Below are 18,529 nucleotides of genomic sequence, written 5' to 3' on the forward strand. Positions count from 1 at the left end.
TTCTCTTCAATAAAAATTTCACCAAAAGTGTTAGCTTCTTTAGCTGGATTCAGCTCTTTGTTCATTGGCAAATGCCCCAAAATACTATCTCTGTTAGACATCTTATAATCTACTTTCCCTAACAAATAAAAAACACTACTTAATATACTACATGAAATACCATATGTAGCTGGCAAATGATGATAAGTAACACCCTCTGAAACGGATGCAGGTAATTGCATACAAACGTAGCAATCCCTTACTTCCATTGTTTTCACATATTCGTACAACAACTTCGAAAAAACATTACTAGAAAAATTATTAATTGACCTATCTTTGTGTATGTAAGTATTACTAATTCTATTCAAAACTACTTTTTGCGAATTCTTCTCTATATCTGTCATATTTTCTGTATGCATCTCAAATGTAACTTTAAAAGTAACTAATAAAACTAAAACTCCCCACAGTAGCATTAATAATCCAGTACAGCAGCAGCACATTCTACACCATCTTTTAAAGAAGGCACATCTACTTTGATTATCCTCTATGTTAGCCATTTTACTACTTTGACCTTGTCCTTTGACTTAGCCTCTACTACTCCACTACTATTATGCTTTGGATTACTTCAGACAACTGAATTTCAGACTTACTCCTTTCACTTTTCCTCCAAGTGATTTTTCAGTTCACTCAATTTGGATATTCATCAGTTTTCACTCCTTCTTCTTCAGTAACATCAAATTGTATCAGATCATCAACAACATCTTGTGCATCTGACTCTTCTCCAATGTCAGTCAGGATAATTTTTAAGATTCCTTCTTTTTCCTCAACCACTTTTCTCAAGATCCCCTCCGGATTATCTCGAGTCACTGTTTCTTCTTCTCCTTCTTCAGACAGTGCCACATAAGACCATTCCGGTGATCTGTACTTTTGGTTGGGTCTTCTTATTCTTTTTATTTATTCAGGTTCTCTTGATTCTTCTTGCTCCTTTCTTTTTACTTCATTTTGACTCGATACTTCATTCACTTGTTCAGCATTTGATGTATTTGTTCTTATTACTCTGTATCTCAATCTCTTTACTCTGTTGTTAGGCCAACGATCTCTTTTTATCACCTTTTTCGGCCTAATTTCTTTATTATTTCTTTCTCCAATCCAAGTTCTCTTTCTTAGAACTCGACCCTCTGTTTGTTCATTCTCACTCTCATCCAATTCTGTTTCAAGTGCCTTCTGTTTTCTTTTTCTAGCAGTTTTCTTTTCTTCCACAGTTTCTTTCACCACTATTTGAGACTTCCCTACTCCTGTCCCTCCTCGGGTCTCCGACACGCAATCTTCTTGCTGTCTACTTGTCCCTTCACCTAGCTTGTCAAGAATGTTCCCTACACCTCCTCGGGGGTCTTCCGCAATCTGTCCCTCTCTATCTTCTTCTGACCCTGCTTCTTCAGGTATAATCTCAAGTGGTTCTTCAGTCTCCTCCTCTTCCGATTCAGGAGTAATCTCTGTGGAATTGCTCTTTTCTTTTCTTTTTTCTTCACTGCTTTTTGAAATTTCAGGCTCTCTTACAGAATCTGATCTCCTTTCTGAGACTCCCAATGATTCTCTTGGAGTTTTTTCTGCTTCTTTTCTCACTGGTTCTGGGTCTTCATCATCACTGGAATCTGATTCTTCAAAGTACTCTTTATCAGTTCCCTCTTTTGGGTTTGGAACTCTCAGAGTATGACTCGCATGCACCCAGTTTTTCACACCAGCACACTTCACTGCAGTTGTCGTTGTTAGAATGACTTGTCTCGGCCTTCCCCCACCTTGGAACTAAGCAATTTCTTCTTCTGTGCACCTTAATCCTCACCCAGTCTCCTGGACTCAGATCATGAGCTTGCTTCTTCTCAAGTGTGGTAGCTTCTTCTCCAACCTGGTGAAACACAGAATGAACTGCGTCAGCCAGGCCTTTACAGTAATCCAAAATCATGTCATCAGTTATTGTCATCAACTTATTGACAGGTACAAATGCATGGCGCATTGCACGTCCCATGATTATCTCGTGCGGACTTAAACCAGTAGTTCTATCTGGAGTAGATCTAATAGTCATTAGCACTAGAGGCAAGACGTCCGGCCATTTCATGCCAGTGGCTAAGCACATCTTACCAATCCTGTTTTTGATTGTGCCATTTATCTGCTCAACCACACCAGAAGCCTCTGGTCTGTATGCACAATGTAGCTTCTGCTGTATGCTTAATGCTTCACAAATCAAACTCATGAGTTCATTATAGAAGTGTCCACCTCTATCAGACTCAATCGTCACTGGAAACCCGTACCTAGGAATCAACTCCCTTAACAGTAATTTTGCCACTGTCACTCCATCATTTCTTCTAGTCGGATAAGCTTCAACCCATCTTGAAAACAAACAGACTACCACTAGAACATACCTCAGTCTATTCACTTGGGGCATTTCAATGAAATCAATCTGCATTCTTGTAAAAGGACCTCCTTCTCTGCCTATTGTTCCCAGACTCACCACTGTCTTTTTCCCAGTGTTAAATTGCTGACAAATCAAACACCTTTGACAGATGCTCTCTGCAATTGTCCTGAACTTTGCATTGTACCAGGTCTGCTTGAACGACCTAATCATCGCATCCCTCCCCAAATGTCCCTGGCCATGATACATCCTTGCCATTGACGCCAAAATGGAGTTGGGCATTACTGGTCTGCCATCCCTATAGACCCAAACATGGTCTTTTTCTCTTGGGGCACATCCTGCCTTAATCCAATCTTTTTTCTCTTCCTCTCCTGCCTCATCCTGCAACTGCTTCACTTCATCCCATGTCTCTAAGGCATTAGTAAACATCACAGAGCAAAAAGACATTTCCCCCTCTCGTTCCCTATTAATTGACTGATTCGATTTTGCACAGTATTGAGCAATGTCATTTGCATACCGGTTTCCAACCGTGATAAAATCCTCCCCTTGTCCATGGGCAGCACACTTTACAACTGCTAACTCCTTAGGCAGCTGTATCGCCTCAAGTAATTTCCCAATCACTTCAGCATTCTTTATTGGAGTCCCACTCGATGTCAAGAAACCTCTCTGTAGCCAAAGCTGGCCAAAATCATGCACCACTCCAAATCCATACTGACTATAAGTCATTACAGTCGTCCTCAAATCTTTCCCAATTTCACAAGCTTTTGTCAATGCCACCAATTCAGCAACCTGTGCAGATTTCACTCCTTTCAATGGTGATGCTTCCATAACCTCTGAAACTTTGCACACCGCATATGCTACACATAACACACCATCATCATTTCTCAGGCATGAACCATCCACAAACAACACATGATCACTCTCATGTAAGGGAAGATCCCTTATGTCTGGTCTCGGTTTTGTACAGTATTCAAGCACATCCAAACAATCATGATCATCTTCCATTTTCACACCCACATTTTCAATATCCGGCAAAAGTGTTGCTGGATTCACATTTACACATCTCTCAAGAGTCACATTCGATGCTCCTAGAATCACTTTCTCATATTTAGTCAACCGACTATGTGACATGTACTGAGTTCTGCTTCTTGTCAAAAGAATTGCCACATTGTGAGGTACGAATACCCTTACAGGATATCCCATTATGATTCCCTCACTCTGTTCCAGACTCCTGCATGTTGCAGCCACAGATTTCAGACAACCTGGTAAACCCACAGCTACAGGGTCAAGTGTCGATGAGAAGTACGCAATAGGCCTTCTCAGTAATCCATGGTTCTGAATTAACACTGAAAGTGCACATCCATTTCTCTCACTGCAGTACAATTCAAACTCCTTTTCGTAATCAGGCATACCCAAAGCTGGAGCCTCACACATTTTATTTTTAAGCTCTTCAAATGCTGCCATTTGTTCCCCATCTAGTTCCAATGGGTCTGTCATCTCACTTTTTGTCAGTTTAATCAGTGGCTTTGCTATCAGCGAAAAATTAATTATCCACTGACGACAATAACCCACCATCCCCAGAAACATCCTCACTTCTCTCTGGGTCTTTGGAGCTTTCATTTCCCTGATGATTCTGATTCTGTCATCAGTCACTTTTCTCAGACCTTTTTCAATATTGTGTCCAAGATAATGCACCTCTTTCTTGCAAAATTGCAATTTGGCTGGAGATACCTTTAACCCTCCATCTGCCAGATGATTCAGTAAAGCTATGGTATCTACTTCACAAGCTTCTCGTGTCTTTGATGCCACAAGTAGGTCATCAATATATTGTACTAGTACTGAATTTTCAGGCATGATCAAACTCTCCAACGATTTTTTCAACAACTGATTGAATATCGAAGGACTCTCTGTATACCCCTGTGGGATTCGACACCATGCTAAAATACGCTGGCCAAACCTAAATGCAAAAATCGGCTGGCTGTCATGATGCAATGGTATTGAAAAGAACGCATGACACAAATCAATCACTGTATACCACTCAGCATCATGTGGAATCTGATACAGGATCACTGATGGATTTGGCACAATAGGACAACATGCCACCACACTTTGATTAACTTTTCTCAGATCCTGTACGATCCTGAATTTCCCATTAGGCTTCTTTAGCCCCATTATCGGTGAATTACACGGACTACTCAGTAGTTCTCTCAGGACTCCCTGCTGAATCATTTTCTCAATTATAGGAGTTATTCCCTCAATTATTTCTGGTGTCATTTTGTACTGAGGAATGTTAGGATATGTAATTCCCTCTTTCACTGCAATTTTCACTGGATCTACATTATTCATCAATCCCACATCCTCTCCAGTAAAATCCCAAACTGTCCTTTTCACTGTGTCCCTCAGCTCTCGAGGCAAATCTTCTGGATCAAACACAGCAAATGCACCAATTAACTTACTTTCCCTATTTTCTAGAGTCACTCGGTACAAAACATCCTCATCTGGTGTTTCAAAATCTATTCCATCCGGTGTACAGAAAATTGTGCAGTTCATCTTGCATAACAGATCCCTACCTAACAGGTTCACTGGACTCGTGTCACAGACAATAAATCTGTGCATGTCTGAAAATTTCCCTATCTGTACTCTTACTGGTTCCGTAAGACGTGTTCTGATTTGTGTATTTGCTACACCAACTACTTGGATTGCTTCATCCGAGAGAGGAAGATTTCTAACATCTGTTGACCTGACAGTTGATCTTGTCGCACCTGTGTCTACTAAAAAAGTAACACTCTCTTCATTTATTTTCCCATCCACAAATGGTCCTGCCTGGTCTATTTCTAGAGTTGCACCAAGTATGCACTCTTCCTCCTCTCTTCGGCACCGTCAATAATCACCCTCAGATTCACTCCCTTCATTCTTTAACAAGTACTGTTGTACCTGATTAGAACGCCTTGGTTTGTTTACCTGCTCATCATTGTAGAATCCCGAATCCTGATTATACTTTTGTGCTCCTCTATTCTGCGGCAAGGGCGGTTTTGGCTCTTGACTCTGCTGTCTCACAACTTTCTGCTGTTGCTGCTGTTGATTATTCCCCTCGTTCTGCACCTGTTGATTTAAGGTTTTACCCTCATTATTCACTAATGGTGGATTCGTACAATCATTCCTCCAATGTCCCAGTTGGCCACAGTTGTGACATGGGAACTTCTTTTTTGCTTCCTCAAGATTCCCCTTTCCTTTCCCTGCATATCTAGGTCTATTCCCTGCATTATTTCCTGGATTATTCGCCTGTTCCATCAACTGTGCTTCCTGTCTTTCTGCAACTTTCACTTGTGCCCACATTGCTTTCTCTTTCAGCTTTCTTTGTTTTGCTTCAATTTCATCACTGAAGTATTTAGCATGTCTCAGAATCTCATCTATTTTCTTACTCTGCCAATCCACTGTGTGCTCACGAATTCTCTCACCAATTTCAGGTCTCAGGCCATATACAAATCTGTATACAAAATGACTCAAATCTTTGTCACCTAGGTGTTCATCTCCACTGAATTGTTTAAACGCCAGTATCAGCCTCTCGTAAAAAGCATGAACTGATTCTTTTGCTTCCTGTTGTGTTCTATCTATTTTTACCCAATCTGTCTCTTTTGCAGGTACTTTACTCTTCAGGTATACCATCACCTGATCGTACTTTCTCATTACCTCTGGATCTGGTGCTCCTGTTCTTGGATCTCTTGGATATTCCTCAGTAGGCCAACTCACAACTATTTTACACTCAGTCCACAAGTCTGCTGGAACAATTATATCAAACAGACTATTCAGGTCAATCCACAGCACTTTTGACAATTTCACAAACCTATCTACCTGCCTATACCACTCGACGGGCTTTTCTCTCAATCGAGGAAAATCATTCGTAAATGATAAAATATCCTGTCTGGTCCATGGAACATGTACATATCCTCCTCCAGGTATTTCTCTCATAGGATAATTATCCACTGGTTTCTCTTTTTCTCTCACTGGAAAAGCTGAATAAGTTGTTCTATCTTCAGATTCCTCTCTTTTCTTATACCACCTATCCTTCCATTTTTCTACATCTCCCCATCTTCGCAATAATGCAACCATTTCTTTAATCTGTCCTGTTCTACCAGTTGCATTCAAATTTTCAATATCCTTTTCTGAAAAATCCATCCTGTAGGTTTTTTGCAAAGCTTTAACCTTATCAATGTCAACTCCCTGCTCATTCGCTATTGCTCTTAACCTGTCATGTGTATTTCTCGCTCTCCAGGTAATATTTTTACACATAAACATTAGTTCACCATCATGATGACTTTTAAGAATTTCCGTTGGAACTGTTCCTGTAACAAGCTCTTCTAATTCTACCCGTAACCTAGCCACATCAATTGTTTGTGAATCTTTATCCTTTTTCTGAAGAACTTTCATCCAATCATTCAAATCTTCAGCTGTTATTGCAGTAGTTTTTCTCACTGGAACCACTCTCTTTTGCGGTTCTAAAATTGGCATCCCTGAACAACTAGCTTCACTAGCATCTAATATTTCACTACATGTGTCATGTCTGGATTGTCTCAGGTCACTACTTTCTGTCCTTTTTCCTGAATCCCCTGAAGGACCAACTGAACTTATCAAATTATTCCCAACATATGGAATCACCAAACCATTTTCACCTATTCTCTGCTTGTCAAACAGAGGCATAACCGGACCTATTGTTACAGGCACCGTAACAGCTTCCAGATTCTTCGTTAACTCCCTAATCTTTTCAGTCAGCTCTGTTGTAGTTCTAGCTAACTCTCTTGCATTTTCGTCACCACTTCGATTCACTTTCTCCCTGAAAGAATTACCACTTCTTGATTCAGATGTCACATTTTCTGTCTCAATGATACAAACTGTATCTCTTATTGGAGAAACAACTGGTGTACTCTCATCTGGTTCCGGTCTATATGGAGGTGGTCTTTTGTAAATCATGTCATTCAAGACTTCATCCTCATATTCATTAACTCCATATCTTCTCATTTCTGACTCAGGAACCCTCTCTGCTCCTTCTTCAACTGTTCTCATTGGATATAATCCCTCTGACATACTAGCATCTCGCCACCTTTTCATTCGATCATGATGAGTCTCACGATCATGTCTCCTCCCAAACATGTACCTGTACTGTCCTCCAGATCTCTGTTTTTCTCGCTCATGTACTTCCTCTTCCCATTCCACTAAAGCCTCGAACTGTGTAGGTCTTGGTTTCGGGTCAAGACATAACATCTTTTCCCGTAAATTTCTCAACACGGCCAAATTAAATGAACCATGTTCTGGAAATGCTAGAACACCACCCTCTTTGGTATACCTAACCCAATTCTCCAACCATATACAGGTATGATACCCATATCTTGCAGCCATGTAGGATGCAGGTGTTTTCGGTGGAGGTAACAATTCACCCTCTCTCGTCTTAACATCTTTATCCTTGTTAAACCACTTTTTAATTTTTCCAAAGAATGTTTTCTTCTTTTTCTCTTCTTGGTAATACATTTTAGTTTTTACCAAAGCTCTCTACTCTTTTCCGTATTATAAATATACAATACAGATTTTCAACCAATAACAGCGCAACTCACACTAACGCACCAATCCTGGAGCGTCTACGTCACTAGAATAGCTCTTCCAATCCTTGCGCGGCTCACACCAACGCACCAATCCCAGCGCGAACACTATTCTGATCTATTATCCAATCAGAGCGCGGTCTTCCTGACGTCAGCAGTCGCTGCAGTCGCTTGTCTCCTGTCTCCTGTCACTCGTCTACCCCTCCTTTACAAAATCTTTTCAGTAGACTTCGTGTCAAAATTTCTACAAAATCTATTAGTTACAACATATAAACATCTCCATTGTCTGCTTCGCTAACCACAGAATAGTAAAAGAAATCTATTTCACAAGAACCTCTCGTTGACACAGTAGCACATCCCTCTACTCTGCCCTTCTATCATACATTCATTAACTGTTTCCTCTAGGACTTGTCCAAAGAGTCTTACAATCAACTAAATGTATATGCATTCACGCACATTCATGCAAGAAAATATAGTACATACACACAGAATCCTGCTTCCCGAGAACAGCGAACAATCTGCTCCACTACAGAATTATAACACACATTAAACAAGCAGTTTACTCTGCCCAGTTCCTCAAACAAGCTCAGAGAATACCTATTACTCCTCCCGCGATAAGCTTTAACGGTAAACCTTACGGATCCCTGGGACTTAAGACCAGAGTTTTACAGATAACCTTCACTACCATACACACTCCTTATATACCAGAAATATATTCTAATAGTAACATACAATAATGTCACTGATTCCGAACCCAGACAATGTGAATTTTCCTGCATACATACAGGACCAACAATCCCGTCTTTCCCGAGAGCAGCATATACTTCCCTCTGCCCTACTACGGAACTGCTACCAGCTTCCACATTCCAGAAGCACTACATATAACTCAACATGACAACTCCAACATATAGTATTAGTACATATACCAACATCAATAATCAATATGTAATCTAATCAGATCAAGACAATCATCAATAACCATCCTACTCTGCTACCAGGAAATTGATAGAGATCAGGGTGTATATAATATCCCTACTTCCACGGATAGAGTAATCTCACAGTTACACGCACATACATTCTTCATACACTAGGGCCCATTTCACTAACATACGCTCAAATACTCTACCAGTAATAACCTGTGGAAAGAAAACTCCTAAACACCCTGCATCTATATCGGGGTCGATAAGATCTGGTTATTGAGACTGCCCTTAAACATAATCTAAACAATCTATACAATAATAATCAAAATAGGATACTCAATAATTGACAAGAAATAATAACCAACACCATATTCAAAATTATATTGCTTTATCTAAAATTAGTCAAAGAAAATCAATCAGAATAAATCATTTTTCTCATAGTTACCTATTCTAGCTAAATGTCAGAACGGGTCAGGAGAAGTCTCTCGGTAAAGTCTCTCAAGACGAAGTCCTCTCAGCAACGATCCTCACCAACGCAGATTCGGAACGCGGCAAAAGGCAAATGGCAAGTGGCAAAGCCCTCTCTAGGCTAACAATTCTTATAGCAAGTCGAACAAAGGAAAATATAATTTGTATTAACTTCTTCCGTCAAACCTCTGAGCAAAGCGAGAAGGAAAGGATGTAGCATCGCTACATTTGAAAATCTCCGCTCAGGAAAAATCACAAAATAAACATAACGAACAGGAACCAAAAAATACATTTGTATCGTGTAATTTCCACGTCTCCTCGGCAATGAGATCACAGTTCAGAGTCTTTCTTGAAAGCTCCTTTGTTTCCCAAAGCTGCCAAGGACGCTTCATTCATTTGGAGATCGCCCAAAACCGCTGCTGTCCTCACGGAAAATTTCAACCAGGCAAAGCAAGGACTGTGGTCAGCTGACTTCAGGACCATATTCAGCAAGGCTCTCTCTCATCACAGATTCTCTACTCGAGGCCAGGTTTTACGTATCGGCCATCTTTGTTTAGGCCACAATAGGCCACAATAGACCATCTTAATTAAAAGAGACAAAAACAACGTTACCACAGCATAGTGATTGAACAGTGTTAACCCCACTAATACCCTTATGTGTATGCAATTATCTAGCTCTTGCAACATAGAAAAGCATTAATTCGAAAAGCGTTTCGTGCTTAAAAAATAAACAGCACTCAGCAACGTTTAAACATGAAAACACGCACATTATTGTTAAACAGCACACTTATGCATTCCCACGTGTAATTCTCTCTTGTTAAAACAAACAAGTTGATTAGTAAGTATAAACACTTACACAAGACAAATAATTAATAATTAATAAATTAATATAACAAATAGACATGCCAGAGCTTCAAAACCCAGTTATTTTCAAACTGAAAACTCTGCTCTAGCAGTTGCCGTATAGAGATTTGAAAATGATGCAGTTGGTCTTGAATACAGTTACTGTTTCACCGGTAGCCAGTGCTTTTTCCTCATTTAGGGTATGATGTGGCATGTCCTATTATTTTGATAGATCAGCCTGCCTGCCGTAGGGAGTTTGCGTAATCTATCCTTGAAATCATGAATGCATTGATTACCTGGAAGAGGGCTTCAAAGTTTTGAAGTTTACCCATTTTTCTTATTTTGCGCAGCTGCAAACAGCAGGACGATGTCGCAGCCCCTACTTGGGATTTCATGGACAATATTTTGTCAGTGAGGACTTCTAGGCTCTTCACTGAACTCTTGGGCTGGGGAGGGGTGCCCATTGCTGCTGGCCAGAAACTGGGATTCCATGAGTCAAGCTTGGTACTGGTAATGACGATTTCCATCTTATCAGATTTTAGTTTGAGCTGATTAATATTCATCCAGTCCTGGATGAATAGCAATGTGTTTTGAAAGGCAGCTTTAGATTCCAGTGAGTTGTCGATAACAAAGAGCAATTGCAAATCATCTGCATAGTTGTAGGCCTTAACCTTTTCCAGGGACCTGAAGAGGGGGACTTGAAGAGGGACAGATGGACTGACTGACGACGGTCTTCCAAGAAAGAAACGGTCCAGTCAGGTGTTCAGCTCCGACATGGTCGACAAGAAGTTAATTGTCGACCATGTCAAAAGCTGCGGAAAGTTGTTCCCGAGTTACCCTGCCCACTTCTTCCCACATGTCGTCCATGACTGCTAGTATAACCGCTTCAGTAGAGTGAGCAAGTCCAAACCTGCTTGGTGTGGGTCGAGTAAGTGAGTGTTCTCCAAGAAGGAACATAGGCATCTGGCCACATGTGCCTCCATAACCATTGCTAAATACGGTAGCAGGGATATGGAGCGAGGGCTGGTAAAAATGTGTGGGTCGTCACTAGCTTTCTTTAGTAACTGGACCGCTATAGCCTCCTTGAAGAAGATGGAGACCACCCCTTGAGTCTAAGACTTCTTAAGGAGAGCTAGGGATAGAACTTCTTTTAAGACCTTTGGAGGACATACGTAATTTGAGTAGTCCCCTTTACTTTAGTTAGCAGGTCCATGAGACGCACCTTGCTAATAGCCGACCTTATGGACATTAAGGAGGGGTTCCTGTCATTAATTGAGGTTATTGCGGGGACAGGCGGGGTGAGATACTGTGTTTGTTAATTTTTATCTTTTCAATAAAAAAAGAGTTGAGAACATCAAATAGAGTCTGGGTGGGATCGTTGTGGTCACTGAAGGGATTGGATAATTTGGCAACGATTCCAAAGATTTCCTTAGATTTGTTTGTTGAATTTATAATTTTATCTGAGAAAAAGGCAGATTTAGCCTGTATAATTGTTTTTTTTTTTTGGTTGTAATTTTTTAAGGTGAAGCAGATAAGCTTCCTTTTTTCCGGGACAGTGATTCCTCTGCCATCTGCATTTGGCCCATCGAAGTTCAAGTTTTGCTGCTTTTAACTCTTCCGAGAACTTTAGACTCATCGTGTTATCTGGCTTTCCAGAGAGGGGCGTGCAACTTGCTAGCTTCTATTAAACAGGCAGTGATTCCTTCCTCGTGTTGGTTGATATTGGTTCTTGTGTTGGGAGGTGTGGTTGCTAGCAAGTTGTAAAACAATGCAGTATTAACTCTGGCCCAATTTCTAGAGGGAATTCCTATGTTAGTAGGTGGTTTAGGAAGGACCAGATTAGTGAGCAAAAATGTAAATAGCTAGTGATCAGACCATGCACATGGTGTAACTCTTAGGTTAAATACAGATAGGTTAGTTGACCACACCTGTTTTAAAGTGTTGCCTTTTTTGTGGGTGGGAAAGAACACGTATTGTTCAAAGTTCACAATACTTAACATATCGGTTAAATACATGGAGGATTGCCTGCCCATTTTCTCATTCGCCCAATAGTTGAGATCTATAATTATCAATATTTTTGCATATTCAATTACTAAAGGGGAGATAAGTTCCGCCAAGGTATGTTGAAAATGGGGTATGGCCCTGGGGGGGGTCTGTAAATCAGAGCACAAGTTAGAGAGGAGGTTGAGGAGTCGTTTGAGACGTTCAACCGCTGGGATGTCCAACGACTCAAGATTTTTCACAATTATTGCTGCCACACCTCCGCCTATTTTGCCCGCTGGTCAATTAGCGTGAAGTAAGTAGTAATTTTCTGTGAGAGCGGCTAGGATTTCTGGTGAGGATTCATCTGTTAGCCATGTTTCTGATAGTAATATATCCTTCTTATCCGAGTCCAATAGTTGATATATTTCTAATTTGTGTTTGACCATGCATCTGCAGGGTTGTGGAATTCCTATAGCCCGACGCCTGGGACATATTGTTTGTGGTCAAAGGCAACAATTTTTCATGTGTATTTTGTCCTTGGGACAAGTAGGCCCAGCCACCTACAGCACAAACCCTTTGGCTGCCAGTTTATCATACCACATTATGGATCAGGAAAGGGCAATGTCTGCAGTTAAGGTAATATTTGTGTTCATGTGTTAAATGTTGTTCAAGCTTGTATTTATGGTGCAAAGCCTTTATTATTAGGGTGAGCACTAAAAGTAAATGTTGTAAGCTCGGCCTGCACTACTGACGGTGGTTCCAGTATAAATGTGTACACACATTTTCGAAGTTTAGTAATATGAGGCTATGTATAATGCTCCCAGAATGCTCTCTGATTATATGCAAATATTTGCCGAAGCTTGAAAGCAAGAGTGATGATTCTTTGCTTTCAAAATAAAATGTTCACAAAAAAATGCAAGTAGGTAAAAAAACATTTTGCTAAACTACTGTAAGATTTTAGGTACCATATCTTTGCAGCATCATTTAGTAACATGTTGATGTATGCTTGTATTTCCCAAAAATATTCATAATGGAAAAGCAGTGTAACCAGTTTAAATACGAATGTGGAAAACAAAAATTAACAATCATTTGCAAAGCCAGTAGGTCTGAAATTGGTGGTCAGCCTTTTGGTTTTGTCAATGCGTGACTTGTTTAGGCATAGTTTTTGTAAAACCTTATCGGTGTCTGAGCTGCTGGGCCCTTACCGTTCTAACAAGCATTGGCAAAAGCAAAAATTATTTTTGGTCTCAAAAAGCACACATTGCCACAGCAGTTCAGGGCACTGAACCAAATTACTTTGTGTGCCAATATGCTCCTTGTAAAAGAGCAGAATACTGTCACTTACAGTGAAGCTAGCTGATAGACCGAGAGAGAGAGAGAGACAGAATTTTATTAAGCACAAAAGGTCATGGTTGACGCCAGGCCGAATTAGAGGCCCAATTATTAAAGAAAGTCTCAAAAGTACATCCATGGTATATATACTTGCATTAAGTGCATATATACAGTTTCTGTGAATTCACAATAATTTACAGAAGTAGGCCAAGAAATAGTACTCCTAGAAAATATTTGTGAACTGCATTTTAGCGTGAGCAAATGTGCATGTGTAGATTTGCTCCTGTAAAAATCTGAATGTTTTAAGTTCACTTTTCCTCCAACCACTTTTTTTCCCAACCCTGGAAGAAATTTTACATCTACCCCTGTCAGGAGTACGTTTCTAATCTTTTTCAGTACGGGAAAAGATTAGAAAAGATTTGGTGCAAATCCTTAAAACACACAAGTTAGTAGGTTTGCACAGACTCAAAAGGGCATTCCAACCCTTGAACTATTGCTTACCACTACGTTCAGCCCCCGTATGTAGACCTGCAGAAACGTAGCAACATAAGGGAATTGCTAGTATTCAACCCTACTATGGTACGAGCCCTGGCATAATTAGAGAGGCTATATCAGGACTCTTATATAATGAGATTGCTGCCGTAATTTGTCGCCGCATTACATGGCACAAAAGGGACAAGGGGATTTTGTTACAGGACAAGTAGATTTATGAAGCAACCTGCCCCATGGACAAGTAGATTTTTTATTAAATTCGACACCCCTGCATCTGGTGTTGAGACAATCCTGATACTGATCCTGGTGGGGAGGGTTACATATTTAATCGGGTCAATGATTGGGCTGTTCTTATTAAGTAACCTTAGGTTAGAAAGGTGGAGTGAGATGGAGAGGTCAAGTTGGAGTTTTACTGCAGTTCTTGGCTCCAGGGCATAGAATCTCCGTCCTATTACTCTGCCTTCCAGCGAATCCGAAGCATCTTTTAAACAAGCATTTACAATGCAACGGTCTCGGCATTGTTAAAGTTAGAGCTATTGGCATTGCTCATGACATTATTTTTGTTTATGTTTTTGTTTTTAAAACATGTAGAGAAACGGCATTGTTGTTTACAATGTCAATAGCTTAATCAGTTTGTGTGTAGGTGGCTCTGTGTGTGGGTGCAAGTGCAATAGGTCTCGCATTTGAGAGTGATTAAGCTATTGACATTGTAAATAACAATGCCGTTTCTTTAAATGTTTTAAAAACAAAAACATAAACAAAAATAATGTCATGAGCAATGCCAATAGCTCTAACTTTACCAATGCCGAGACCATTGCATTGTAAATGCTAGTTTAAAAATCTCGTCAAATGTATTATTAAAAGCTATAGATGTCACTAGTTTCCAGTTTCGGAGAGTGACTACACCATGGGAGGTGGTGTGGCCTTTTTTAATATCCGCGATGTTAAAAACACCCATAGATAGAATTCAGTTCCTTCTGTGGATGTGAAAAGTAGGTCTAAAGTGTCTCCCGCTCTAAGGTTACGGCTAGCTACATCAGGCCCAATAGACTTAAAAGATTGAGCATCTTCGAGTTGATCGTAGTGTTCTGATCCTTTGCCGAAATTCTGAAATTGCCAAGAATCATTTAACTGAAAAAATGGATTGGGTGTAGATCACTTCATATGCCTGTGGCCTTCAGACGTCATTTTTAATTTCTTTGTTTTTTTTACTTTAAATCTTTACATTTTTATTGCATATACACAAAAACTATTGCACGTTTGCCAAAGCCAAATCTAATAGTTTTGCCAGCACTTTCTTAACAGTGATGTTCTCTTGGTTTATCACGCTACAGTTGCTTAGTAGAAAATGGCATTTGCCTTGCTTCTCCTCCATTCCTCTGGTTTGTACCAGATCAGTAGCCTAATTGTTCAGGATCTGCTACGGCTAAAACACTTTTATGTTTGTTGGATTTGACAATAAGCAGGGAGGCAAGTTTTATGTGTTCTTCTGTTATTATGGTGAGTTTTATGTTTAGCTAACATGAATTAATTGCATTGAGAGATTAAATAATTTCAAGCAAATGACATGGTTGCGCTATATTTGTCTTTTCTTTTAAACTGTATATGTTTTTTCCACATTATGAGATAAACGGGTGCTTCATGAATGTTGGTAAAGTCACCTTATGTCTAGTTTGGTCAAAGAGAGAAGGAATGGTTTTACATGTGTTGCTATAAACATATAAACATTTTATTTTTCTCTTAGGACTCATTGATCCTAGAAAAAACTGGAAAATGGAACTCCCAGAAAATGGACCATATTCTCATCTGCTGTGTGTGTCTTGGGGATAACAGCGAGGACGCAGATGAAATAATCCAGTGTGACAATTGTGGAATTACTGTTCATGAAGGTAACTCAACATAAAGTTTTAAAATGTGCTCCAGTATGCAAAGGAATGTTGATGCTTTTTTAATGTGGTCTATCTTCTGTGTTTTTGCATCTGATAGAGACTACTAGCCGCAGATTCCTTAGCGTAGAATTATCCCCAGGCGTGAGACTGTACCCGGAAAACTTTCTTTGCCCCAGCATCCCTGCGTGCCGGGGGCGGTACCACGCGACTCCGCCCTGACGTCCGTGTGCGTGACGTCAGTGAGGTCACATAAGCCCCACCCAGGCGCGCTGACATCAGTTTCCTTCTTTTCCGCATGCAAAGCGGATCCAGATCGTGTCCCTGACCTGTTTTCAGGCCTTCTTTTCACGCTTTACGTTGTGGGACAGTGTGCGAATGCCTTCGGGCTTTAAGACGTGCTCATCCTGCGCGCGTCAGATGTCGGCGACTGACCCTCATCCTATTTGCATGTGGCGTTTGGGCGAGCACCATGATTCCACGGACTGCGACGCTTGCCAGCATCTGAAGCCTAAGTCCCGGCGGGAGCGCCGGATGAAACTCATTTCGGCCTGCCTGTCCAAATCGATGTCGTCTCCACGTCGGTCTGCCGTGGAATGGTCCAAGAATCGCCGACTCCGACATCGCCCGTCACCGAGGCCCCTAGGGCGTCGCTCGCCCATTGAAGTCTTATAGCTTGTCCCCGGGGCCTGGTCCTCGCTCTGCGGAGGGCCGGGTTCTCCTCGGGACATGCAACCTCATTCGTTGCCACCCTACCCGCCGTTTCGCAGAGTCGGGGCGACCAGGGCCCAAATGAAGGCCTATGCTGCGGCTCTGCAGGCTTCCTTGGCCCCTCCTCCTCTTCCTGGGACATCCGCGGATCCCTTGCCATGTGCGGGGCTTTCCGCGGAGTCGCCAGCAGTTTCGACGGGTTCGGCGTCAGGTTCTGGAGGTGTGGTGTCGTCTGGGTGCGGCCCTACGGGGTTCCCCTCTTCGGCCCACGGCGCCTCTGCCTCACTGCAAACCCCCGAGGGCATCCCTGTGGTGTCGCGGGAGGGCGCAGAGACTCGCGTCTCGTCCCCGAGTTCATCTCCGTCTTCTGGGCAGGCGGAGGCCTTGCCAGAGGCCGAGCTGACGCCGCTCAGGCGCCGACGGCTGTCTGCCCTGGTGGCCCCGCGGGTACGGGCTGGGGCGCGTCCCCGGGTCCCTCTCTCTCGCCTCTCCACGCAGGCGGCTGCTTCGTTGGAGGTCGAGTCGGTGCTTTTTCGGCGCCGTTCTTTCTCCGACCCGCCGCCGCCCCGTTTTCCTAGGGCGCAAGTGGTGGTGGAGGTCGTCTCGGCGTCCCCTCTGGCGCCGGTCGACGTCACGCTGGCGCCTGTGGCGGACTCCACGGCGCTGTGCCGGGACGGGTCGTCGACTCGTCTCCAGAGGCTCCCTCCTCTCCGGAATTTCGTCAGCTTTTTGTCTCTTCTTCCCCGGAGATGGGAAGCCGCGTCATGGCTTTTTCCCCGGCGTCTTCCAGGGAGGGCTCTTCGCCGTCCCTGCGGCCACAGCCTTCCCCAGATACACCTCAGGTCCCCCACTCATCCGTGAATCTTCCACCATTCCAGGGCTGGCCATTTCTTCCTCCAGCTGGACTCGGGGATGGCCGGCTTAGTTTACAGCCGTCACCCACGGAGGAATTGCTCTCCCCCCTACGACGCCCTACAGAGGCGGGTGCAGCCTTTGCCCGGGCCATTGCAATGACCGCTGTCATTTTGCACATGAGCGACCCCGCCACCCCATTCCCTACGGACCATTTGCTTGAGGTTCTCCATTAGGGTTTTGGTGGACGGGAGCTGCTTCTTCCATTCGAAGCTTCGCTCCATAATTCTCTTCTGGGGGCGTCCTGCCACGGGGGATCCGGTGCCCCAGTCACTCCTCTGCCGCCACCATCCTGCTCCGCATGATCCAGTCTGCCTTTCTTTCCACCCTTCTACCCAGGGCCCTCTTCTGCAGACTGCTTTTCCTTCCTTACCTCTGGTGCTGTTTCCTCCATCACGGGAGGCCCGGTGGTTGGATTCATGGGGGCGTAACATCTTCGCTTCCTCTAGTGCTGCTTTGCGAGCGATCAACACGCTTTGTGTGTTGGCCAGGGCTACTTCCAGCTTGTGGGATTCTGTGGAGTCCCTTCTGTCTTGTGCCTCTCAAGAAGGTGTCTGCGCTGATCTGCGGTGCCATGTGATGGAGGGCCGGGAGTTGGCCGCGTTTATTCTTCGTTCGGCCCTGGATGTTTCTGATGCTCTCGGCCGCACTATGGCAAGTTCAGCAGCTCTCCGTCGCCGTGCTTGGTTGAGGGATAGCGTTTTCCCTGAGAATGTTAGGGAGCGTCTGGTTGACCTGCCCTTTGATGGGGTGCTTTTGTTTAATACCCATGCGGATACCGCCATTCAGCGGCTCCTTGTGGGGCTCCGTCGTCCTCCCCCTCCGTAAACTTGGCTTGTTGGTCCTCTGCTGTTTTATGGGAGGCGTTATCACACCTTTTTTCTAGGGTCTAGTGGTTCGGTTGTACCGTCTGTGTGGGTTGGCGTGCCTTCGGGGTCCTTAGGTCGGCCCCTTTGTACTGTTGGCTGCTGGTACAGCCCCTTTGATTTTTGTGGTTCTTTGGTA

The 18,529-nt window shown here is 42.8% G+C and overlaps 1 protein-coding gene across 15 annotated transcripts in view; it reads left to right on the top strand.

Moving 5' to 3' along the window:
- PHF14 (PHD finger protein 14) overlaps positions 1–18,529 on the top strand; it is a 1,035,579-nt gene that overhangs the window by 100,330 nt on the left and 916,720 nt on the right. For all 15 annotated transcript variants that reach the window (XM_085630765.1, XM_085630766.1, XM_085630773.1 and 12 more), the window contains one exon: positions 15,760–15,904. In XM_085630765.1, coding sequence (XP_085486891.1) covers positions 15,760–15,904 — 145 coding nt within the window. The remainder of the gene's footprint in view (positions 1–15,759; positions 15,905–18,529) is intronic.

The sequence above is a fragment of the Triturus cristatus genome, chromosome 10 (genome assembly GCF_964204655.1).
Source record: "Triturus cristatus chromosome 10, aTriCri1.1, whole genome shotgun sequence".
NCBI lineage: Eukaryota > Metazoa > Chordata > Amphibia > Caudata > Salamandridae > Triturus > Triturus cristatus.